Raw genomic sequence first — 25,170 nt, 5'->3', positions numbered from 1 at the left:
CAGGAATATCTCTAAAGTCAGAAAAGAGTTTAAGATGGAGCTATTTGCCAGAAGTAACAGGAAGAACATTTCCGTATGGACTGCGAGACCACTGTACAGTTTACTAGATAAAGACATCTTATCCATAGGGCAAGATTAAGTTCTGGTACATTAGGATACTTCAATTAAAATGTTTTCAATAATTTTGGTTTACTCCAAGAGAAGAAGTGGTCTGCCTAACCCAAGTCACCCAAAGCAAGCTGACTTTTCTAAACTGCTTTTCAACTCACACTTTAAACGTCATCTTGAAAAGAGGCTGAAGATCATCTGCATTCTCAGCTGAGAAAGGTTTTGGGATGTATTTCCATTGGTTTTCACTTCACCAGATTGAGCGACAAACATGCAGACATTCATAGGCAATTTTTAAAAAAATGTCTTTATTGATTCTGTGCTCAAGACATCATTTAGAAAACGCTGTAAATTTGACTTATGAAAAAAATATATGCCTTACTATGCCATAGTATTTGTAAGAAAATAAACTTAATAATTTAGTAACTTGGCTTTAATAGTATGCATTTATTTTCTTTGAAGATTTCAAAATCATAGAGAGTACATTAACTGGGAAAAGGATGAACAACTGATCATTTATCAGTTTAACCAAGTCATTAAACTTACTTTTTTCGAGCTAGTTACCAACTTTAAAGAGAATATAAAAAGTAGGAATATAAACATCACCGACCTAACTCCAATATACAAAATCAAGACCACACAATAACTAAAAAGGCACCTCTTGTTTCTGATTCAAGTAAGTATTCCCAGTCTTGGCAAAATTCCTCACAAACAGAACCTATATCTAAACATACATTTTTCCCTGCAATATATAATTCTATCATTTCAACATGAAATTTTAATGTTTTATAACAAAGCCTTGGCATTAACTTTCTGTTGGCTCAAAACTTCTGAATCAACAAGCAGACATTTTTTATTTCTGCAGGCAGAAAAATGGCAATACCACTGTTTCAGGATGTTCTATCAGTTAATTGTCATTTGCAAGGAAAAAATCTTTACAATAGCATTTTAATAAGGCAAAATCCAATTACAGTTTGCCAATCTTCTACAAAGATTTTCATTTTGATTTTTCTATTTGTTACATTTCCACACTATTCAGGTAAATCACTTACAAATATTGATTTTTTTATTTACCCATCTTATGCTAGAGTCATAACTAAGTAAATTGACTTCCACATTAAGCACAAAAAAACCATTAGTGTTCATGAATAATGTTCATAAAAAGGAAATTAATATATTCAACTAAGAAACTCCCTTTTCAATAGCTACAAACTGTTTAGTCATTGTACATACCCACAATACGATGTTCTCTGGAAATTTTCAAGGAAGTTACGGTTTCATGAGCTAGCAGTGAAAAAAAAGAGTCTCACGATTTAATGTTTTTGTTCTTAATTTACAATCTGTTTTCTGGAATAAATCTTTTCGGGTCAGGTAGCTATCTCAGAACATCTTCAGTCGCCATAAATCATGACAGCCATGCTAACGGAAATCAAGATACAATAATTAGTATTAGCTGTCAGGTTGGCCCACAGCATTTATTTCTTCTTTAAAATCTTGTATACTGTCCATCAATCAGATACCTCAGCTTATACAATGTAAAAATCTAGTGTAATTACATTTCTGATATTAAAACTGTGTTACTTCAGTTCATAATCAAATGCCCACCCAAAACCATATCCTGAACTTTCCTCACTGGCTGCATTAAAATATGCGTTCAGAAGTAAAGCTCCTTAGTGAGCATAGAGACCACGCAGGGAATCTGCTTCTTCTCACTGAAGCGTGGATCATCAGACTGTGATTCAAAATTTGTGGCAACCACATAGTTGACCCGTGTGAGGATCTGCATGATCTCAAGTTGTTTTCCATGCTCATTCAGCACAGAGCACAGAGACTGCACAAACCAGGAGCCTCTTCCAGGATTCCTCCAGGAGTAATAACCTTACAGGAAAGACAGATAAGAAAGTACATGGGGTTATGCATCCTCTTTTTTCTTATTATCTTGTGCTGAAGAATGGAATGACAGAGAGATGTGTACTAATCTGTGTGAAAGATTCTGGGCAGAAGGATGCACACAGAGAAAGCTTAATTCTTATCACTTGTGTCATACACCTTCCTTCACTAAAGTAAAGAATAATGTGTATTAGCTTTCCAAACCTCACACTACTACAATACCATTGTATACTTTTGCATTTGGGAAACTGCAAGAAGTAAGATTTCATCTCTAAGAATAATTAAGTTTTGTGCTCTAACTGTTCTTCTTCCTGCTTTCATTACATCTTCAACAGACTTGCTAAACTGGGACAGGGAGGGACAGGATTCCCAGAAAACAGTACTGCCTTTTCCACCTATCATGTTTGTGTCTTCTCACCTGCTGAATTTGGGCTTTCTCCTGTTTCTGCTATAGCTCGTGTAAAAGGGGTGGATGCAACACACTGACCCAACATACACTGGGCCTTATAGTGTTTTGTCCATCATCATACAACGTATCATCAATGAGGGTCAGTCTCCAATCAAGTCAATATGGGTGCTAAGTTTTTAGGTTTCTATCCCCACCCTGAACATCTTTTCTTTACCTGGTACTGTGGAATATGCAAACAGAAAATCTGCTTCTACTGGGATCTTGTATCTTGGATTGGCATCTGTTTCTAGAGTGTCATTTGCAGGTCCAGAGTCAGTTTGTATCCCATCATCAAATTCAGAGCCTCTGCATGCCTGAAAGCAGTGAGGACAAAGAACTTGCCCAATACAGAGAAACTAGGTGTTATATCTATTCATTAACATTTTTTAAAGGATACAGTTTTAAGCAGTACTTTGTACATATTAGAAGCAGAAATGCATTTCTAGCAGAAATCTAATTGTTCAGTGATAAAGTTACTAGCTTACTCATTTTAAAATATACATCCCATACAGTACAGGGAGGTAAAGGTATTGCAGGCTGTGGATCTCAGTGGATTGTCAAAGTGCCACATCATCATTAGCTATTCTAACCATGGTTAATTTTACTATTCTAGAGTCATGCTCAGCATTCAATTACTACACAATGTCTTGCGTAGCATGACTTCGGATCTTTTCTTTACAATGGACTACACATTGTCTTCGGTTCTTGATGCACTGCTGTAGCCTACTTCACAGAAAAGAGCAGACAACCAACATTGCATGTTCTCCCCACTGCAGCAGCAGGATACTATATTTACCTTAGAGCTATTACCTGAATGAAGAATAACTTGGGTTTGCCTATAAGGCTTTTACACTTGTCTCCTCTGAATAGCGCAGTCAAACTCTTGATAGCCATGGGTCCGTCAGTGCCATAGATGAGACCTTCTTCCCCATGGCTTAGAAGGATACAGGCAAAACAAGCAGCATCACTGTGGTTCTCCTCAGCAGCTGCAAATCAAATACTGCTTAGCCAAAAGGAAACAACATTTTAAACGAAAATTGTAGTTAGCAAACACATTTTTCTAGAAACTAAACATACACTGCCCCTTTCCTGGAAGGCATAAGGAGGAATGGATAAAGATGACACAACCTACTTTTTAGTAACGTGATGAGTACCTTGAACACATGAATGCATCCTTCACTTGATTCTGAGTCCAGCCCACTGGAGACAACAGGCTGGACTCTTATCTAATATGACAAGGCTCTTCACATAATACACCGGACAGGCACTTCACCTAATATGACAAGAAAACTGTATTTCTGAATTGACATTGGAGGAAGAGGTGGGTAATTAAGCCTAATCCGTTCAGAAACCAAATCCTTCAATATGGATAACTGCGCGTGGGGGGCTTAAGCAACCTATTCTAATTTGACTCGTTTTGAGCAAGGGGCAGATTCAGTGACTTCCATGGGTTTTTTCTACTCTAAATTGTTCTATGATTCTAAATTTTTACCTTGCTTCAGTAATTTTTCCATATCATCACGGCTTCGGTCATTGTATGTGTGAACATCAAACCCCAAGTTTCTAAAACTCTTTGCTAGATCTCCAGCATCTTTATCAGTGCCATTGCGTGTACCCATTCCTGCCAGAAAACAAAGAATATGGTTGACTGCACATCACACAATTCAAAATAATTCATGTGTTCAAGGATAAATTTTCAGATTTATAATTAAGAAACATAAACAATGTCATGGTGACAGGATTTTAAAGTAACCCTCTAATGGCATCCTCAGCACTGAGAACAAATTCTGAGATTTGTTTTAATGCAAAATAATGCAAGCTTCAATGTTAATGCATATCCAAAAATTGTTGGCCTGCCTCCAACACCTTGCAACACAGGATGTCTGTGGATGATTCTATCTCCTTTTGGTTATACAGTGTAACATACACACAAAGCACTCCAAGGAAAATCTGTTGAAAAGAGTCCCTCTGATACCCACATAAAAGAAACTGATGTAAATTCTTTGGACTACACGCTTAAGTTAGCATATTTGCCAAGTGTATAGGAAAAGACCTATAAAGTTTCCTATAGCACAAGTATCTGTTCGCTTTGAAACTGTACCTGGTCTGAAAAGTTAAATGCAGGAGTGTGAACAGAGCACAGCTACAGCTATTAACTTTTGTAGCTCACGGCAGCAGCCCAGGAACAGAGAAGTTACAACAGATGCCAAAGTTCAAATTTAACAACACATCCTTAAATTCTGGGACAAAGGTTTAGTTTGAAGTTGGTACAGCAAGGTGATGTGCTCTTTGAAACATACACTGCAAGAAAGCTGCAAAGAACTGGTCTAATACGAGTGTGAAAGAACAGGAATAAATTGTAGGAACAACCGTTTATCAAAAAAAGATAAATATATTCATTAAAATTCCATGTCCTAAAAATAAAATGCTTATTGATTAATGAAAATATAAAAATTCTCAAGTTTGTAATGAGTATCATCAAGGCAGGAACATTACCTGTTTTGTCTTCAAAATTTTTGTTGTTTATAATAATACATTTGCCAACTTTCTTGTAATCCATATTATACTGAAATGTGGGTGTAACAATTCGGTACTGATTACTGAGAGAGGACTTTGGCTGTTCTTCTTTTCCATTCTTGTTTTTTCTAGGTGAACCAAACAAAAATTATTGTTAGTGGCCTAGTCACATGCAGTGTGCCTATTTATCTTAATACAAACTATTTGGGAAGCCCTACCCAATGTTCTTTTTCTTCTCTAATGTTTGTGTTCTTCCTTCATATTTCAGATTGAGCCACAAAGATCTTGTGATTTCCATGAAGTGATGCTGGTATGCGATTGGATTCTGATGATGGTAAAATGACTCTAGAGGGAATTGCAGCCAACAGTGGTAAACACAGATCCTGACCCACAGATTAAACAAATGGCCTAAACACAGAGTCAGGCTGGCAATAATCTTTCATCAACTGTGGTTCTGGACATATTTTACTTTTACTGTAAATAATTTATGGAAGGATAGACACATCTCCCTTAATAATTATTCCAAGCACAAGAAGATACATAGTTTACCCAAGGGTGTGATAGGAGTTGTTTATTAAATCACTATAATCCTTACATTCTCTGAGGATTAAGACCCAGCAGTAGGTAGTTTCTGCTGATATAGGTTATAGATGTGAACAGGTCATGTGTTAATTTGGACTGCCAAACTGCAGTCTGAACCTATGCAAAAAACTAATCAAATTTTAGCGAAATCATCACTGCCTGAACCTCACTTCAAACCAAAATGAGCTATAAATATTCTCTGTTAATCTGAATGTGTATCTGTGTTAATCTGACCTTTCTGCTATGTGCAGAAGTCTTAGACTGGATTAGAAAAAGATGCAAAGGGATAGCACAGACATTACTCGGCACAGCTTTATGAAATGCAGATCCTGCTTGACCAACCTCATCTCCTCCTATGACAAGGTGACCCACTTGGTGGATGGTGGAAAGGCGGTGGATGATGTCTAGCCAGACTTTAGCAAAGCCTTTGACACCATTTCCCTCAGCATTCTCCTGGAGAAAGTGGCTGCTCATGGCTTGGACTGGCATACGCTTCGCTGGGTAAAAAACTGGCTGGATGGCCAGGCACAAAGAGTTGTAGTGGATGGAGTCAAATCCAGTTGGTGGCCCATAGTATCTATTGCTGTTGCCTGACAGGAAAACATAACCTACTTTTGCAGCACAAATAACTGTATAATACAGTTTGTTTTTAACAAAATTAGATTTTTCCTATAATCTCAATTAATTTAAGTACTTTCACTATTCTCACTCTGACATCTTTCTAAAGAATTATTAAGCTATTTACTTCAATAATAGCCTGTAGACATGGGATTGCTGCAAATTGATTAAATGGTGTTTAGGTAATCTCCTTTCTTACCTTCCTGATTTAACAATTGTTGTCTTTTAGCTTCAAGTGTCTTCTTTTTTATTACTAAAGGACAAGACTAATAGGAAACTGCAACAAACCTCCTCTAGATGGATTCATCATGTTTAAATGCTACTGCAATTCTATTTTCAAAAAGCTGCTTCTCTTTCAGTGTCCTCCTGTTCTATTACAAAGGGCCAAATTAAATAGCTGCACCTGGCAGGATTTCTCTGCACTTTTTTCACATGTGACCATCCTAATATCACCTCCTCTGTTAAACTGCTCTTAGAGACTACAAAACAAGATATTGAATTGTATGTACTTAAGGCTTTTGGCCAATACTCTGGAAGTAATTTTTTTCTGGTAAATTGCAAGTATTGGTATTCTCCTTGCATACTTCTTCTTGAGGGCTATGGGAGCAATAATTACATATGTTTTGCCTCAAGAAAACATTTCAATCATTTTAAAGAATTATCTGCAGCTGTATGATGTTAATATTACATTTGACTTTCAAAGAGATCTTGCATTCTTATTTTAGCCTAAAATTCCCCCTGGTCTTACATCACTAGACAGTTCTTTGGCAAAGACAGAAAAAGAAATTTCAAAACAACAAATAAGCACTCAGGTTGATGAAGAGGCTGATTTCCTCAGTCCACACTGGATTCAAGTTTCTAAAGATTTATGTGGCTTTGCTGGCTTCCTGAAAAAGCTGTATGACTAACACTGGGTGTTACACACAATAGGATGTTTACAAGTGAATTGTACACAAATTTCTGTTTATGTCCAACACATGAACAGTTGTGAACACTTGGGACAGATCCACATGAACACAACAGTAGGAAGTTTGCACACTCTGTTCTCCTAAAGTGCTGTAAGTGATCTAATTCTAGTTGAGAAGTCACGCAGCCGTGTTTAGCCCCTCAAAAAGCCTCACTGAAAATAGCAGTTGGGGTTAACTAGCATAATAATGTAGCCAACACAACTTCTCTGAAATGATTTAATTTCCGAGTTCAATAGTTTGTATTCATTCATGCAGAAATACTTAGGAGTTTAAGGGAGGTAGCTATTACTGCTGGTATTCTCAAAAGCTCTGTGCCGGTAAATGCCCCAGATAAGCCTCGTCAGCACACCTAACTCTATCATTTCCCCATTCCGGTACAGGGGACAGTGTGGTTTTGTTCTAACGACTCCTTTCATGCTCAACAGGCTAAGACGATACTAAGTGACCAGGACACGCTTTGTAGGGTTACGCCTATCGCTTCTTTACTGGCAGAAAATAAAAAGTTCCAGAAATCTTTTGATGTCTGTCCAAACCGCACAAAGAGGGAAGCAGAGGTTGTGGAGTTTACATATCCTGGGCCTGCAGTCCAGAGAGGAATTGTTTTTGGAAGATTCTTTTTGCTGTGCCAACATAGCACAATATGGGAATTGCCTGGCTGGACTTAACTGATGGCATAAGGTCCAACTCTTCACTCTCAACAAGCTAAATCAGACCTTGTAGTAATGACTAATAAGGTGATAAGTAATAATCAGTCCATAAGGGAAAAGCCCTGTCAGTGACAGTCTGGCTTATGACTGAAAGCCTAAAGCTTTCCAACTTATTTTTTATTTTCTTAGCTTTGAACTGGACACATGTTAATATAAACGTTTACTGCTGTTGTTCTTACTAAGTGTTCTAATCACCATATTTTCCAAAAGGGTTTCCACAGGTTAGTTATGGGCTGTTACATAATGTTTTAAACTATTTGCCCTCAGTTTTATTTCATTCTGCTTCTCTGACATCCAGTATCTTTAATTTCCCCCTTTTGAGATTTAAACTTGCCCAGACTAAATAGAAACTTCAATTTCATGACTGTTTACTCTTTCTTCGGCTTTTAATTACAGCTGTGCAGTAACTCCTCACTTCCTTATTAGCCACTGATCTTTCCCTTAGACAGAAATATTCTTCCTATCAGTGCTCTCACATATTTCATCCTCTCTCCCTTTGGTCAAGAGGTCAGCAAAACAGAAACTCCACTCTGGCACCCTCATACAGCTTGCGCATTTTCACCCCTACTGTGTCTCTAAATGCAGCTCTTAGGCTTGACAGCAGCATGACTGTGAACATGATTTCTTTGAGTCCAGACTCAATCAGCATCAACTCTGGGAAAATCATTACTATCAACTTCTCACTTTTCAAATATGAAATTAAAGTTACCCATACTATTTATCATTTTGTTATTGAACTTTTAAATAGTAAAGGCCAAATTTCTTCTTATCACCACAAGTGGCTAAAATTCTGTCAAAATCAACGGAGATACATTATTGCACCGCTAGTGAACTTGATTGTCTATAGGACTGTTACTTATCACAACAAACTTCCTTTTCTGTTACACTTAGGGTAAATTATTGTTTCAGTATGTATGGATATCAAAATTTGAGGATAAAAATTTCATTGTTTATATTTAGCTAAACCTAAAGATTATTTTCAGTAACAATACTACAGAAAGCAGTGTCTCTTAGCAGCGGAGATTTCCTCTCCTTCGGCTTCCTTTCTACTGGCATCTTCCTGGACTTTCTTTGCTATTGTAGATTGTGACATACCAACATCCTAAGAATCCATGTGCAGGAGATGGATCTCCTTGTGTGTTACAGTCTCTCATCATCTCTCCCACCAGCTCCATCCAAGCTCTGGGGCTCGAGTCTGCCAGCCCTCCAGAGTAACTCATGTTTCAGTGAGAACCAGCTGCTGGACTTCAAGTTCAGCATGATATGCTTCCATGGGGAAGGTCTTCATTTTCCATCACATTACACAACTAATATCCGCTGTGCAGTTTGGTATCTACTACCATTGTGTAACAGCCAGTGACTGTAAAAGAAACCTTCTGCTCTAGGAAAACTGGTCTGCTGCAACAACACGGACTCCCCTTGGAACCGTATCTGCATAATGCAGCGAAAGTTCTCAAGAGAACAGTGGATGAAAGGAAAACATTAAGAAGAAAGTGCAATCTCTAGGGTAGAAACTGTTACACCAATCCATTGACTAAACCTCAGCATTAACAATGATTAAAAAGAGGATGATAGTAACTGACAGACAATAGAGCTCTTCTGAAAATGAGTTGCTTGGCCTTAAAAGCAATTTGACATTTAGCATACAGAAGAAACAGCTCTCCCTGGAAAAAAAAAACAAACAGTCAGTGAGATAGCCATATGGGCAGAGGATTAGATGGATAAAGACAAATCCACAATCACCACTTCACAGTCAAAGGATGGGAGGAGTTTCCTATTTGTATTTTCCTGTTTGTTTGCTTTTCTCAGAGGAAATGAATGTCTTATCAAAATGAACTCTAAAAATGATATTACAGAGGGATATCCAGGCTTTCAAAAGAGCTATAATCTCTTTCTCTCCCAGGAAAGTTAGGGACTTTTGTTGCTGTACTGAGAAATGTAAGCACATAAAAAACCCTCTACAATTATGATACTATTCAATTTAAGGAAGCTGACATTCAGAGGTGGGTGGAAAAGGCTAAGCTGATCACATTCATTTCTTTCAGAGCTACATAAACAAAAAAAGAAGAGAACTGTCTTACTCTCAGTCTACGAAGTTCAGTAAATTTGGGCTTTACTTCATAAAGAATAAACCAGAACATTGTGATAGTTCTTTCACTGGCACACTTCTTTAATACAATGTGCAATCATATATCATTTTTGAATAACTGATAACAGAAGTCTGTTAAAAAGAAAATTTGCCTTCAAAACCATGCTGTCTTTACAGAACACGTATCTCAGGATCCCTTCTGGAGTCCCCATGCTTTTTGGCATTGGACAATAGTTTTATTCTAGTTTCCATCACACTGACAGCCTTCCTGTTGGCCCAGGCAAGAAGATTGTAGCTGTGGTACAGTGACAAAGTCCACAGTATAAATCTTCTCAGGTAACCCATCAACATCCACCAGAACTTTCATACACTTAATGTTGTGGGATGTAAGGTATCTTAAAACTGCAGTGCTCTTCATTCTATTGCATACAACTGAGATGTTTCCCTCCTGACTTTTACATTTAGGGACCTCTCTAAAGGCTTCACTTGAATAAACTCCCCATCGAGTTACAATACTGTGGAGTAAGTGTGCAGGACAATACATTAGTTTTAAGACCTCTGAATAAACCTGCCTAACCTATAATGCTGATTAAATCTTATGCAATTTGTGTGGTTTTATGATGCTCTTTCTGTCAAAAACTCCCCACTCCTTCAAGTATTTCATGCACCATATAAATAATGTTTGTGACTACTGCTCATCACAAGTGCTAAGTTTGCCCTCATGGGGAAAAATCCTGGATTGCCTTTTTTTCTTTAATAGAATGTTAAAGGATAGACAGGAAACAATGAAAGTGCAAAGAAGATTGTGTTTGAATTCACAAAGCATCACCAAGCTACGTGTAGTAAAACTGAGTGTCCTGGAGACCAATTCAGAGTTATTCTTCCAAAATAAGTCAATAGGAAACGGAGTTCATAAATCAGACACATCAAGTTTCAATATTTTGTTCTATGTTTCTACCTTTGTCTCAATAATTAGTGGTCTAGTCATATGTCTGATGCTTTCTGATGATCACGCACTAATATGTCTTACTCCCACATAACCTTCTCTCAAAACTGCCAGCTTTAATACTTTTATCCAGGTTTAATACTTTTATCTAGACTAATTTCACCATATATAGTACACCTCTAATTATTGTACACTCTCCTTTTTTTCCTCTTGAAACCTCTTGGCAATAACAAGCAAAAGACACTTGTTAAACCTGACTAGAGCTTTTTAGATCTTAAGTTCTTTAAGGCAGACTCTTTGTTCTTTGTCAGATCCGTTTTGGCAAAGTGTCACACAGATTTAGAGCTGCATGCAAATAACGGATTATCCTGTTGCCTTTTCCCATTAATATTGCATCAGGTTGGCAGTGCAGCAACATTTCTGGCCAAGAAGAGTGTGTCACTACTTGAATTGTCTTTTATAAAAATGAATAGACACATGCTGTGGACTGTGGAGTTGTCATATGCAGGGATGGGAGTTGGACTCAATGATCCTCGCGGGTCCCTTCCAACTCAGGACATTCTATGATTCCTTTATAGTTAAAAAAAACCCTAATGAGATAAGGACTAAGCATTAGCTATAAGGCTAGACCAAATACTATAACTATATTACACTGCATTTGATGGTGTGACCCTGGGTCACACATAAGAAGGCACAGAATCACACAGAATGACAGAATGGTTGGGGTTGGAAGGGACCTCTGGAGATCATCCAGTCCAACTCACCTGCTAAAGCAGGGTCACCAGAGTAGATCACACAGGAATGTGCCCAGGTGGGTTTGAATGTCTCCAGAGAATGAGACTCCACAACCTCTCTAGAACTCCAAGTGAAGCCTACAATAAACACTAACCAGAGCTGCTGCAGAAGACACTGACGTCTGGGAGATCCCAATTCTATTTCCAACCTGCCTGCCACACATTATGGACTCACAAACCTTTCCTCCTGAACACACCCCAACGGCAGGTTCAATTTCCATCTCTTTTCAGACAGATAACACATTACTAAGGACTCTTTTCAAAGAAAATAATTGTAAATCAATAAAATAAATAATATCCCTTATAACATTTTTTTAAACAAAGGTTACTCAGGCTTCAAAACTATGTGCCAGGAGATAAGAGAGTTTCATATTTGAAGCAAAAATCTCCTGAGGAAAAAGGGGCAATACTAATTATATAGGAGGAAGTTCAAATAAATGTTGTTTACTATCAATTTCCCTACTGAAAGTTATTAGCAAGTGACTGATGACTTTGATAGACTAGCACCAACAAAACAACCAGGCCTTAGAAGGCTATTTTTAAGCATTCTCCAGATAAACGTCAAAAGAAAATTAAGTAAAAAATACTGAATGTTAAAGTCAGAATCTTTTCAACATAATAGAAAGTCTTCATTTAGAAGACAGAGGAAAAAAATGGTCCTACACAAATAATCATAAATGTTCCCTAAAAAGCATTTAAACATATTGTGGAATGGAGATGTCTTACACAGAAGACATGAAAACTGACAGCTGCAATATAGAATAGCAATCAAAACCAACACGATACAATACAAAACTAATCAAACTGTCCTAGATTTCTGTTCCCTTTAATGGTCTTGTTTTGTCTGTTAAAGAAATTTTAAATTATGGTGAAGCATGCCAAACATATTCAAAACTTACTTTTGTTCTTACTATCACATATATAGCAGTACCATTATAGGCTGTGCAAAAAATCTGCAAAATAAAATGTTTTAATTTTTAAAATAAATCCTGGCATTTCCCTAAGTTTCCTCTGGCATACTATATCACCTCCAACGGCTGAACACAGGCCATTAAAATATTTATTAAGATTATATGCTTGCTATGCTTTGCTCAGTTAACTTGATAAAAAGAATTAAAACCAAAATGCTCACATGGGGGGAGATGTTTTTTACCCACCACTTAGTTGTGCTCTGGATGGGGAACTGAGTGTGAATCCTGCTTCTGCTGTTGAATGACTTTGGGAAGGTAACTCCATATCTCTAGGTCTTAGATTTTCCATTACAAAATGGAGCCTAAACAAACTTATTTCATAAAACTACTGTAGATCTCATGGCTTCTTTCCAGGGGTAGTGTAAACTACAGAATTTAAAATACACTATTTTGTATATTTGCACAATGTTTAGACCCAGAATATGTGAGGTAGTTTACTGCCATGTGTCTCTTGGAAAAACATGTTTGAAACAAAGGCATTCCAACTGTCCGCTTTGGAGGTTTGCAGTGGAGCTCAGTCCAGAAACAAATTCCTATCTTTGGTTATTGCACATTAGCTTCCCTGAAGAGATAAAGCTGCTAGTACCTGCACACAACTATAGAATATCAACTGCAAAAAAATGACAGTGTTGCAGCCCACAGAATATGGTATTTGCCAAAGTATATTATAGCCCTAAAGGCCTCTGAGGCCTTGGTTTAACAGTCAAGATATCACAGCTAATCACATTGCAGCTACTCATGCGAGCTACAGGAATAGCTATTTGTATGTTCCTTTGAAACCACAACCTAAAGTGAATCAGCTTGAATCACAACAAGGCCTTGCCTACCACAGAACTTCACAACTGCAAGTCTCAGAGATGAACAAAATCAGCCAGTGAGCTGCAACATGCTAATTGCAATAATTGCCTCACCTGAGTGTGAGCACACTTTTCATTGGATCTCATGCAGAGCCAACCACAAACCCTTATTCAACAGTTTCTACAAATCTGCAGCTTCTGTTTAACCTGCAGTACATCTTTTAGAGTTCTATCCAACCTTAAATCCTTTAAAGATCTATTTACAGATCCATTGGATCCATATATGAATTCTTTGCTTACAAAAAGTGCCTCCTATCTTCTGATCTTCCATCACCTATATATTTGTATAGTACATTAGGTATTTGTATAGTACAAGCAAATTGTCTTTCAACTATTTAGTTAGACAAACTAAATACATTTAAAATCCCTCATTATAAGACAATTTACAGATTCTGAGCTACTCTTGTAGCTTTTCTGTCCCATTTTAGTTTCAGACACTTCTCCAATTAGGGTGTAGAATCTTCCTTAAGAACTCAGAAAAGACAGAAACCCAGTCCCAGACAGCTGGAAACTCACTGCGTAATGGAAGGAGTTGAGCTGTTTGGAACAGCAAACCTCAGGCTACAACTTCTGGCATAGTTCGAGTATTATATTTATCTTTGCAGTTCTGATAGTTACATCTAAATACGTCTTAATCTCCTTTTAACTATGCGTTAGTAATAGCCTTAATATAATTCAAATCAAAACCATGGCTGCAATTTTATTTATTACAGAAAACCAAAGCAGATAAAGCACATGAAGCACACTGGGGCTAAGCCAGCTACACTTTGTTTAAAAAGAGTTTCAACACAGACTATTATGTCTAATATTGTCCATATTTTGTAATAGTTTAAAAAAAGACAAGAGAAAAGAAGAAAGTAGCTGCACTTAATATTTAAAATATCATTTGCAGTCTACATGAAAATTTTGTGGTGTAATGCCTGCAGCAGACAGGACTAAAACAGAGTAAGTTTTAAATTCTTAACCATCAATTTGTAATTAATCTTCAGCTTTCTAATGAGCTGCATGGTAAATGCTGTGCAGGCCTCACAATACTCTATGCAACGTAATATTCAAATAACATTCAAAAGGTAAAATGTTACAAATAAAGCATATTGCTTGCTGAAAGGCTTTCTGCTCATTTCTAGAAAACGTGCACATACGTACCTTCCATGGGTGTTCTGGAAAACTGAAATCTTGCATGATTGTATCCTGGGTAGTATAATATACATAGGCAATTGCCAATTATACAAAAAAAAAAAAAAAATAAAGCCTTTCTTATCTATCATAGGTACTAAGAACAATTAACAGGTATATATTATTATATGGACTGCTTGGAAAATGACTCGAAATAAAGCAACCTCCCCCAACTACTGTTTTTCAGAGACTACTATGGCAAGTTGCAAGATACCTGTAGAGTTATAATTAGCCTGATACGAGCACTGAAACTAAACTCTTTTAGGGTATTCATTCATGATATTTCCAAACAGGTGGCAGAGAAGGAAGGAGATAACACTGCACAGTACCTTGGCTCATCATCAAATGGTACTCCACACTGCATCTGAAAACAGCTTCAGCTTGTCCTCAAGAGCAAGTCTAATCTTCTTTGCTACTGCTAGGAGCCCACCATGCTCAGGGCTACATGGGAGAGGGAAACAGGCTGCTTTCTGTGTTCAGGCCCAAAGATTCACATGTGTCAGCAGTGGGTCACGCTGGACCTTTCCATGGGGCTATTCAAACCCTCGTTGCTCTCACCCTGCAAGCTGAGGTCATGCAGGCCTGACCCACCTTTGCTGACAAGTGGAAAACAGGCTCACACAGCTCTGATTCTATCATTGTTCCTACGTAACAGCACAGGAAAACACAGCAGATCTTGAGATGGAGATGGGATGGCTGAATTCATTTTGCAATATGTCTTTCATCCTTCTCTGGAAACCCAATCCACCACTACTACAATATTATACAATGACTATTTTAACAAAATAATGCAAATTAGCATGCAAAGTTTACATAACCTCTCTGTATTCTAATTCATAAACTATTTCCTGCATATTAACCCTTAAACAGTTTTAGTTTATCATAAATTGGGCTTAGTTTTTTATTCCATTGAAAGCTTAAAAATGACAGTACATATAGGTCTCCTCCAAATTTTGTATGATGACAGCCCAGAGTTTCTTGTACTGAAGGAAATAATTTAATATACTAAAAAGGAATTAGGATACTTGACTCACTGTTGTGATTGCTACAGATACAGTTCATGGATAAGCCGGTGTTTGCTGTGCTTCACATGACAAAGTCTCTAAGGAGACTGGAGACAAATATTGACTGTTGATTAATGAATACTTACACTTTAGACTATTTCAAGATACTTGGGCATTTCCTGAATGGTATCTCTAGTAAGCATCCAAGGGAAAGTACATGCACTGACCAAAATTTTCACTAATTGTTAAAAACTCCTGCAGAGTTTTCCAGAAGTTGAGTTCCACATCTAACAAAAATTGCAATAATAAAAAAATCCAAAACAAAACAAAACCAACCAACACAACTAAAAACCTCCGACCTCTGGCTTAAAAGAGAGTAATGAAAACTAAACACCCCTGTTGCTCTATGATAAAATCTCTTTATTGTCTTCATATGAATTAATTTTCACATACTATAGGTGCCAGAACCTATTGCTTCTGAAATGCTATGTTCAGCGCTTTGAGGGAAAGCACACTGATATTCAGCTTGTGTGAAGCAGAACACACATACTCCAAACAACATTAAAATTATATTCTGCTAGACTTTGGGGTTAGGATAGTAAAAGAAAAGATCACCACCCATTTACAGGACAGACTAAGGCACACAGTGATTTGCTTAGAGACACTGAGGAAACACGAGGCTGAACCAAGAGCTCAGTTCAGACCTCTCAGTTGCAGCCCAGAGCTCACCTTCAGATAACGATTCATCAGCTGTTACTCTGTAACAGATACGGATTTTGAATTTTAAAACTGTAAAAGTTATGATAAAAAGATGAGCTATCATTCAAGGCATCATCTGGATTTGAACACAATTTCAAGGCAGGAACAGCTGACGTTCATGCAGTGGTAAAATCTGGGCTTCCCCACTTTGATGCCCTGTAACCCAAACACTGTATACATGAAAAGAAAGCCTATACATCCATGAATCTTTTTGATCTAAATACTACTTTACAAACCTGGTAGATATCATAACTATCGCAGCTATTGAACTATACTAAATACACACTGATGCTTCCAGCAAACTTTCAAATTAATTAAAATGAAAAGTCTCAAACTTTATAGTGGTCTGACTTGGCAGAAATAAAGACCTTACAGATATCTTGGGCTTGCACTGTTGAACAGCTGAAGAACTCGGTGATTATATGTCAGTGTACCCTACAAGCCTCTCAAATTCCTTAGTGGGATTTTGTTGCAATATATTTCATGTTTCTGCATTAAGGGCACTACAGAATCACAGAGTTTCAATTGTAAGTATTTGCAAGGATTCTTAAATACATATTTAAATTACGTTTTCTGTTTCCAGATGAGAAGGGACTGTAAAACAAGACAGTCGGGCTGGAGTAGATAAAAGTAACCAGAGGACAAATTGCTCCATACAATTAAATTAGAATAAAACTGGTACCCAGATACTATTAACACCACCAGTCTTCTGCACTATGCTGCTTCACTGAAGCCCACAAACAGACATGATTATTGACAGTGCAAGTGCAAGTCTACCGAGAATGGGGATTTTCAGATGCATTTAAAAAACGCCAAAACAAAAAAAATATCAAACCATACAAAAACAAACAAACAAAATAAAACACAAAACAAACCCCAAAACAAGGCAAAACAAAAAATCCCACCAAACCAGTTTTATTAGGAGTAAGAGAAATCTTAGCTCTACTTAACACAGTGGAACCACAATTTTATTCATTTTGTGTTACATTATGTTTCCTGGATGCTAAAATAGCTTTGCTGCTATCAATCTCCCTAACAGAGGTCCCCAATAAAAAGACAAAAGATACCAAATGAAGACATTAAATCATCCTGTGGGGAAGTGAGATTATTTTTAAAGCCTCAAAAGTGTAACAGGAGCACATTCAGAGCAGAAAACAAAGACTTCTATGGGGAAAACTCTACTAGTTTCTATAACATAAAAAATTAAAATACAAATTTGAGATCCTCAGCTCAATCTTTGCTTAACCGTGGTTTAAAATTTTGCTGTGTGCAGCCTTGCCGGAGTGTATCCAGCTATTTCTCCTTTCTGAAACACAACTTTTTGCTCAACTCCAGCGCTCCCTAATTTTTGGCCACATTCTTGCAGCACACAAAATTGATACCCTCCTGCCATCTAGTGGCTAAAACCCCCTAAACCAGCCACCAGTGGTAGGTGTTAATTCAAACAGTTCTTTCAACACTTTTCCCCACCAAACAGCCCTTCCTCACCAACATTAACTCAGTGCTAGCGCTTTTTCAAGGAAAATGAAACACGTAGAAGATAATTTTGCTAAATTGTGGTGCAGCCAGAAGAACCTGCCCACTCCATGGCTTGTTATGCGCCTCCTGGCCTCCATGGTAAAGCAGGCTCACAGACTTCTCAGAAAGAAATATGTTGTAGTGAATCATATTATCACTAATTTCTACTTATTGCTCTTGCTACATAAATCTCCACACACAGGTAGAGAACGATGAATTGGAGCTGTGAAGCTACTGGGAACAGCTGGTCTTTCTGCACAGCTTTAAATTCAGTTTCTCACTGCTCTGTTCCCTTAAATTAAAATTAATGTGCTTATTTAACAATACAAAGTACTTGTTTTCCTATTGAGCTTATATATTTTAAGTAATAATAAAATAAATACAATATAGAACTTCACTGAAACTACAGCACAGCTGGTAAAAACTCCGTTGCTAAAACAAAACAAGTGACTATAAAATTGTAGTCAGTCTAAAGTTTTCTAAACAACTTATTTTACAGGTATTAATTTCATGTTGCCAAAATGGAGCCTTGGCACTCAAGACACAGCTGGTTCCAACTAATAGTACATCTGGCCTATTTTATGGTGCTGACTAGTAATGAGTTTTAAGAAAACAAACAAAAGAAATCAGATACAGAATATATTTTCACAGAATATGTTTTCACCTAATTTAGGAACCTCTTGCACCAAAGATTTTTATGTCACTCTTCCCACTGGACTTCTCTTCCACAAATATATATCATCTTTTCTGAACTTATTTAAATCTTGACATCTGCATCTCAAACTGATGCATAGATAAATTATTTGAAAAATTTCTTATACAAAAAAAAGTGATAGAATTATTACCTTTCCTTCAGAAATTATTAACTCTGGGTTGCATAATTTAATACAGTATTAGGACATCACCTCTTACAAAGAAGACCAGTTCAGATATTAAAACACAGTTTATAAAGTTTAAAGTAAACCTTTGAAAAATGTTTGGCAAGATTTAGAAACATATTTCACATTGTCTATTTGGCATGACATGATTCTGTTAAAATTAGTAATACACATACACATCATAAAACATATTTGAGGAATGATAAAATGAGACAAAGTGATTTGTTTAACAGCACATCAGAATTCTTCTAAGACTAAAGCACCTTCACTTCTCTCACAGATTTGTTACCTCCATTAGACTCAAAATAACCAGCAAAAAATAAAATTCTATTCTGCATGTACTTTCTCTGAATTCTACTGCTCAGTTGAATAGGAAAAAAAACCCTAAAAACCTCTCTATAACAGTCTTTGTAATAAACACCTTTAACAAAATCTTTCTAAATCCATGAAGTTCACAATGTGAAGTAGCCATTTGCTGACATTCAACAGAACTTATAAATTTTGCATATTCATTTTTCATATTCTGCTTTTCAGTCACACTTACCTAGTATTTTCAGGAGTACAGACAAGCAGTACATAGTTCTCACTTCCTACACATTTAATGAAAGTCAGCTTATGCTTCAGTGAGACTACTATGTTTTAAAATTAAATGCTTTTAATTTAATCTGTAATGCATTACATCCCTAGACTCAGTAAGGCTGCTTTGTGCTACAACCTAGATGGCACATCCAGGCCTTAAATCAACTTCAATAGTCAGCAGGGGATTCCAATGATGCAGGAGATCAGCTGAGCTGAATGCAGTAAAATAGATAATTAATGGCATATTTAATTCCCAGCTCCAGCAAAGGGCAATGTTTAAGATGAGGGACTATAATTGGTGCTAAATGAACTTAGTGGTCTCTTAACTACCAAATAAAGTTTATGGGAGATACTATAGGTCTCCCTATAGGGAGATACCATATAGAGATGCTTTAAGGTACATACCACATACATTAACCCTATACAACATAAATCAACTCCCTATCCAGACCATCTATGACCTTGTGGACATGGCACACTGAACACCAGAATCCCATTAGAAGGATGGTATTACAGTTGATACAACAACAGAACAAAAGTGGTAACTTACTTTCCAAAAATTGAGAACCTGCTACTTCTATCTGGCCTTGCATCAACTACATCACCACGATCTTCATCACCTGCCTCTTGAGTAGAGCGATCAAACTGCTCATCTCCCGACATCTACAAATAAAAGCACAATAATGTAAGCATCCCTCCCTCAATGAATACTATAATTTTAGAAATGCTTCTATAAAACAAACAGTTAAACCAGGTACATGTGAGGTGGTTAGTCAGTTATGTCATATAATACTTCATCAAGTGAGTGTAGATTTCTGGTACTTACATGCTTAGCCGTCTGTTTTACCTTGTGGCAGTTACCAAATGTGACTTGTCTAATATCACCCTCAATAATGAAGACAAGAACAAAAGTAAAAATAATGTTATGATGAAAAATCTTATGACTAATTCCCAGAAATTTTTTCGTGGTCTGGAAAGAAAGATGTCGGGAAGAATGCAAGGACAACTAATATAAAAACATTTGTAACTGCAATTCAGTGCTAAGACACCCAGAGATCTCCTGTGTATTAATGTGCACATATACAGTCAAACATGCCTAAGAGAAAAGACCCTATATTACCTTCAATGGATGGGATCTTAGGTTTTCATTTCTCTGTTTTGTCTATATCAACACTTAAAATCAATTTTATGTTCTTCTCATGATTAATAAATAAATGTACAATTGTTGGGAAAAAAAACCCAAACAACAGCTGTGAAGTGTTTCTTGGAAATTAAAAGGTATTTTCATTACATAAAGCAGCCTCTTACAGAAATTGCTACACTTCAGCCAATATTTTTTTGTTACTCCAGTGTAAGCTTGGAGTATCTTCACCCTTCTCAAAAGCAAAACAGGGCACTGCTTGACACATGGCTGAGCTGATCTAATGACTTTTTCCTGATGAAAAAATGGTCTTTCTCTTCTTCCATGTACTGAGGTGCCCACTCAAGAAGTTTATTGAGATCATTAAGCTGGCAGAAAACGACAAAAAATGAGTCATTTTTCTGATATCGCAATGATTTGCACCAGCTCAGCACAGGGCGAGAAGAGCAGCAGAGAAGGCAGCGCAGCACTGAGCCACTTGTCCAGCTCCAGCTTTTCATGAGGGAAAGCAACAGCAACTTCTACCCCTTCCCCATATTTTGGCAGATTAAAATTGCTCTTGTAATACATTTACTCAGAAGAGCGCACCTTTACACCTGCACTGAAAACCACCCTGGTGACCTTGCTCAGAGCCGCCAGCGCCACCCCCACCGGGTTCCGGGAACAGCAGTTCCCAAAAGCTGGGGTGTAAATGTGGCTTTGACAAAAAAAATACATTTTAAAATAATCTTTTAAAAATCTCGAAGAGTGCACAGGCCCCAGGTGGGCAGTGAAGTGAGGCAGCCTCACAACAAGGAGGGCACAGTCCCACACCAAGGGAGGTGAAGCCCCATGCCATGGAGGGCACAGCCCCACACCAAGGGAGGTGAAGCCCCATGCCATGGAGGGCACAGCCCCACACCAAGGGAGGTGAAGCCCCATACCATGGAAGGGGCAGCCCCGAGTGGAGGAAAGAGCACCGCCACCGCTCCAGCCGCACACACCGCAAACCCTTCTGCAAGTAACTTTTGCCCCCTCTCAGGAAACGGTCTTACGGCCGGTGAATCCACCTGAAGGGCTCGACTACCCAGTGCGGGGAGCGCCGCTTCCTCCCACCCCTCAGCCCCCGGGCGTCAGCTGCAGTAGAGAGCAGCGGGCCGGGGGTGCCGGCCAGAGCGGACACGAGAGGAGAAGACACGGGGAAGTGGGAAGGCGGCGACTGCTGCTGCTGAAGGGAGGCGGGAAAGGCGGGAAGGCGGCGGGCCGGGTCCGGCCCGGGGCACAGGGGAGTGGAGCGGAGCGGGCTCCCGGGGGCGAGCAGGGAGGGCGGGCGAGGGGCAGGGGCAGGGGCAGGGGCTGGGAAGGGGCCGCGGCCGGGGCTTGCCTTGCCTTGACGCTGGGCTCCGGCGAGGCTGAAGCGAAAGCGAAAGCTGCGGGGTGGTGTTCCGCCGGCCCGGGCCTTCCGCCCGCTGCGGTGGGGCCTCGGCCTCCGCCTTCGCCCGGTACGGCGGCCGTGGGGCGGGTGTGGGGCTGGGGGAAGCGAGGGCTCCTCCGGCCCCGCTCCCCGGGCAGGGGGCTCAGGTGCTGCCCCGGGCCCTCCTGGCTGCCCTGGCAATGACGACTTCATCTCCTCAAAAAGGAAATTGCCACTTTTTAATAACTGTGTGCTGTCACACCCTCATGAAAGAAGAGCCTAAAGTGTCGTGGTGACACGAGATTTTCTAGATCTAAGGACATTTTTTTTCCCTCGTATAAACTTCAGTGGCATTTCCTTATCTTTCCAATTATTCAGTGTGTTGCATCTCTGCTAATTACAACGTCCTGCTGTGTAGCCATTGCATCAGGCCCAGCAGTCCAGGACACGGACTGAAGATTGGCACAGTCTTGCTAATTACTCCTGGATGCGAACTCCGATCCTGCTAAATCACACACCTTCCCAGCAGTGTGTGGTGTTTAACATTCACTACCTGAAGAGATTTACATCAAAGCGACGTTTTTTTCAGTGTAACCGCCTCATAATTGGCACAAAACGACAGACGTGGTGACAAACAGCCTTTTGCTTCACGACAGGTCATTGTTTCGGTGCGATGGAGAAGTGTCTGAAGGGCACCGCGGCTCTTGCCGTGTGTCCGTGTGCTGCTGCTGGGGACACTCTGTTTTGTGGGATTGTGCCTGTGGCTCCTGGTTGGATATGTAGCCAAAGTTTTCTCCTGAAAATCAAACTAACAGAATCCCATGGTTCCTCTCACGCCATCTGTTAGCTGCTTCTTTTCAAGAAGCCAGCACCACTTCCGAATGCATAATGGATCATTATGGACAGCAAAGACACTGGAAATGTATAGATCTTCAGGTAAACGCGTGGAGAGATCAATGAGACTGCTGTCGCCAGCAATGACTGGTAGTGGCACCTGAACTTTAGACCATCCAAGTGTGCTTTCCTGATGATGTGTATGGGGGTTACCTAGGAAATCCAGAAGCTATTTGCCAGCCGTGACCTTCTATATCTTGATAAAAATGTTTATCCATTGCCATCTGGCCCACACAGCTGAATTAGCAGACCTAGAAATGACTTTTTTCTAAAAGTCATTGTATTGCTATTGAAAAAGTTGTATCTGGCAATGCTTGCCAGTTTTCAAGAGTTTACTAACAGAATTGTGTATGGGGAATTTCTGACTCAAGCTGTTAATGAAACCTCTATTTCTATTTTCTTTTTGCATTGGTTGCTGGCATTCACAAAGAGAAAGGTTGATTCCTCAGTGGGCTGCAATATCTTTGTTAACTACATGTTAGATTAACCAATTCTAATGCAGTATACAGTGCTAGATTTTTCAGAAAATCTTGCTTGTTTTCAGTAATGAGTAAGAGAGAAATTAAAAAAATAGTAGAAGGAAGTATCTTGCTTCAGGGCATGGAGTGATTGCTGCCTGGGGAAGGGTCAGGAAGGAAGTAATTTCTCATGTATAATATTGCACAGCTGGCCATATAGATTACTGGGCAGGGGGAAGAACCAGCAATGTAATACCTATAGCATCAGCATTGCTTTTCTTATCCCCAGAGACTCACTCAACTCCCTAAAAGGTTAATAATGAAGCCTTTGACTGGATATTTGCATTGTAGGAAATAAGTGTTTAACTACCTCGCAAGCAGCTGCAGGATGACAATGGAATGTGCCTTTGGGAAACAGAAAGGTAGGCAGCAGGTACAAACTAGAAGGCTTGAGGCAACTAAGTAGTACCTGTCTGGAATAACAACTGTGTGCTGTGTTCTGCACAACATCTGTGGAAACAAGGATAAGGCTGTGCTGAGACCTAGGAGGCAGGTGTGGGGATACTTTCAGGATGGAGGATTTGAGCAACTCGCAAGGTGTTGTCTCCTAAGTGACAATTGGTAGACTTTCATATATTTTGCAAGAAAGGATGGGTTAGATGCACTATGGGGAATATGGAGGCTGTGCGGTGCAATTTGGCACACCACAACTTCATGAAATTTATGAGTTTTTAAACTCGGGTCATTTTTAGGTTGTTGTACATGATAAATGGGAACATTTGGACACTGAAGGTCTCATTGTATGCCCATGGGCTGTGCAGGGCTTTATTGGCACACATTTCTTGAAGCTTTCAGCTTAAATTGTAGCCCATCTGAACCAGTTCTTTCTCTGCTTTGTAACAGTGAGGACTTCTTGGCCTCTTGATTCTTTTTTCCCCATTTCTCTCTATTCCCTCTCTTGCTTTCTCTTGCTCTATTAGAAGCATTTGCAAAATCCCCACACTCCCAAGTTTTCCCCACACTGGCAACAAAGGGAAAGTGTCAGCACAAACCCTTTTAGTTGTGAAATGTAAACAGTTGTTGTTTGGTTTCCAAAACAGCAAAAATTTTAAAAGATACTGTACGAGTTTGTAAGGCAGTCCCTTAGAGGTTTTTCTTCAAGTCTTGGGAGATTCTTGTGTTGATAAATCTTGTCTAGCTTTCTTTCGATATTTCTGCAAGCTGGATTTGCTACTATGCTAAATTCGATTAGGAGGGAGAGTCCAGGTAACTAATGAAGCATGTGCTTCTGGGTAGGTTATGGTGAGGCTGGGCTGGTGTTTTAACTTTTACAGGCAGCTTTTAACAGTGGATAACACCCCCAGTTTGTGTGGTGGAACAGCACCTTTTTTTTTAAAAAAAAAAAAAAAAGAGGGAAGAAGATAAGACTGGCATAATTTGGTGTCTGGTTTCCTGCTGTTCATGTGGCTGGAGGGGCACAGCCGCTCCTCAGGAGTGACAGGGAAGGCGGCCCTGACTTGAATGGCTGTTAAGAGGTTACTTTGTGTAACTAATGTGTGCGTTTTAGCTTCAGATTCAGGTTGCAGACATGCTCCAAATTTTCTATGCAGTTAATTCAGTGAATCTAAGGAGGTTGGAGAGGCAACAATGTTTCTTCCTACTAATTTGCACTTTCAAGGTACTGTCTCCTTGTACTTTACACATAACTGTAGTACTTTTAAATCACATTGATTAAGGTTCTACTGTTAAGTAAAGCCTTTTAAGGTTTTCATTGACATCAAAAAGCCTTTATGAGGCCTTACTAAAGGAGGAAAGAAAGCCATGAGCTTTTAACTGAAGAGAAAATGTCTTGCTAAGATTTGTCAAGATAACAAA

The 25,170-nt window shown here is 38.8% G+C and overlaps 2 protein-coding genes across 6 annotated transcripts in view; one reads left to right on the top strand and one right to left on the bottom strand.

Annotated features, from left to right (window-relative positions):
- Positions 1–526: 526 nt before the first annotated feature.
- On the bottom strand, positions 527–22,007 carry CASP7 (caspase 7). 4 transcript variants are annotated; one of them, XM_065842887.2, is made up of 7 exons: positions 21,919–22,007; positions 19,960–20,072; positions 4,943–5,091; positions 3,939–4,067; positions 3,257–3,432; positions 2,622–2,760; positions 527–1,986 (listed from the first exon to the last, which is right to left on the bottom strand). In XM_065842887.2, exons 2-7 carry the CDS (start codon positions 20,070–20,072, stop codon positions 1,763–1,765), a joined length of 930 nt encoding a protein of 309 aa, XP_065698959.1. In that variant the 5' UTR covers positions 21,919–22,007; the 3' UTR covers positions 527–1,762. The 4 variants fall into 4 exon arrangements, with proteins under 4 accessions (XP_065698959.1, XP_065698960.1, XP_065698958.1 ...); XM_065842888.2 differs by lacking the exon at positions 21,919–22,007 and adding an exon at positions 21,585–21,828; XM_065842886.2 differs by lacking the exon at positions 21,919–22,007 and adding an exon at positions 21,474–21,573.
- A 46-nt stretch (positions 22,008–22,053) lies between these two features.
- The window catches only part of NRAP (nebulin related anchoring protein), a 57,248-nt gene continuing 54,131 nt past the window's right edge, over positions 22,054–25,170 (top strand). Inside the window, exon 1 of one of the 2 annotated variants that reach the window (XM_065842881.2) lies at positions 22,054–22,879. The gene's annotated coding sequence lies outside the window, so the exon portion shown is untranslated. Of the gene's footprint in view, positions 24,974–25,170 lie in introns of both variants that reach the window. The other variant, XM_071812161.1, reaches the window with a different exon arrangement.

Source organism: Patagioenas fasciata, chromosome 8 (genome assembly GCF_037038585.1).
Source record: "Patagioenas fasciata isolate bPatFas1 chromosome 8, bPatFas1.hap1, whole genome shotgun sequence".
Lineage (NCBI taxonomy): Eukaryota > Metazoa > Chordata > Aves > Columbiformes > Columbidae > Patagioenas > Patagioenas fasciata.
The sequence above is the reverse complement of the archived record's forward strand: the minus strand, read 5'-3'. Positions and strand labels throughout refer to the sequence as shown.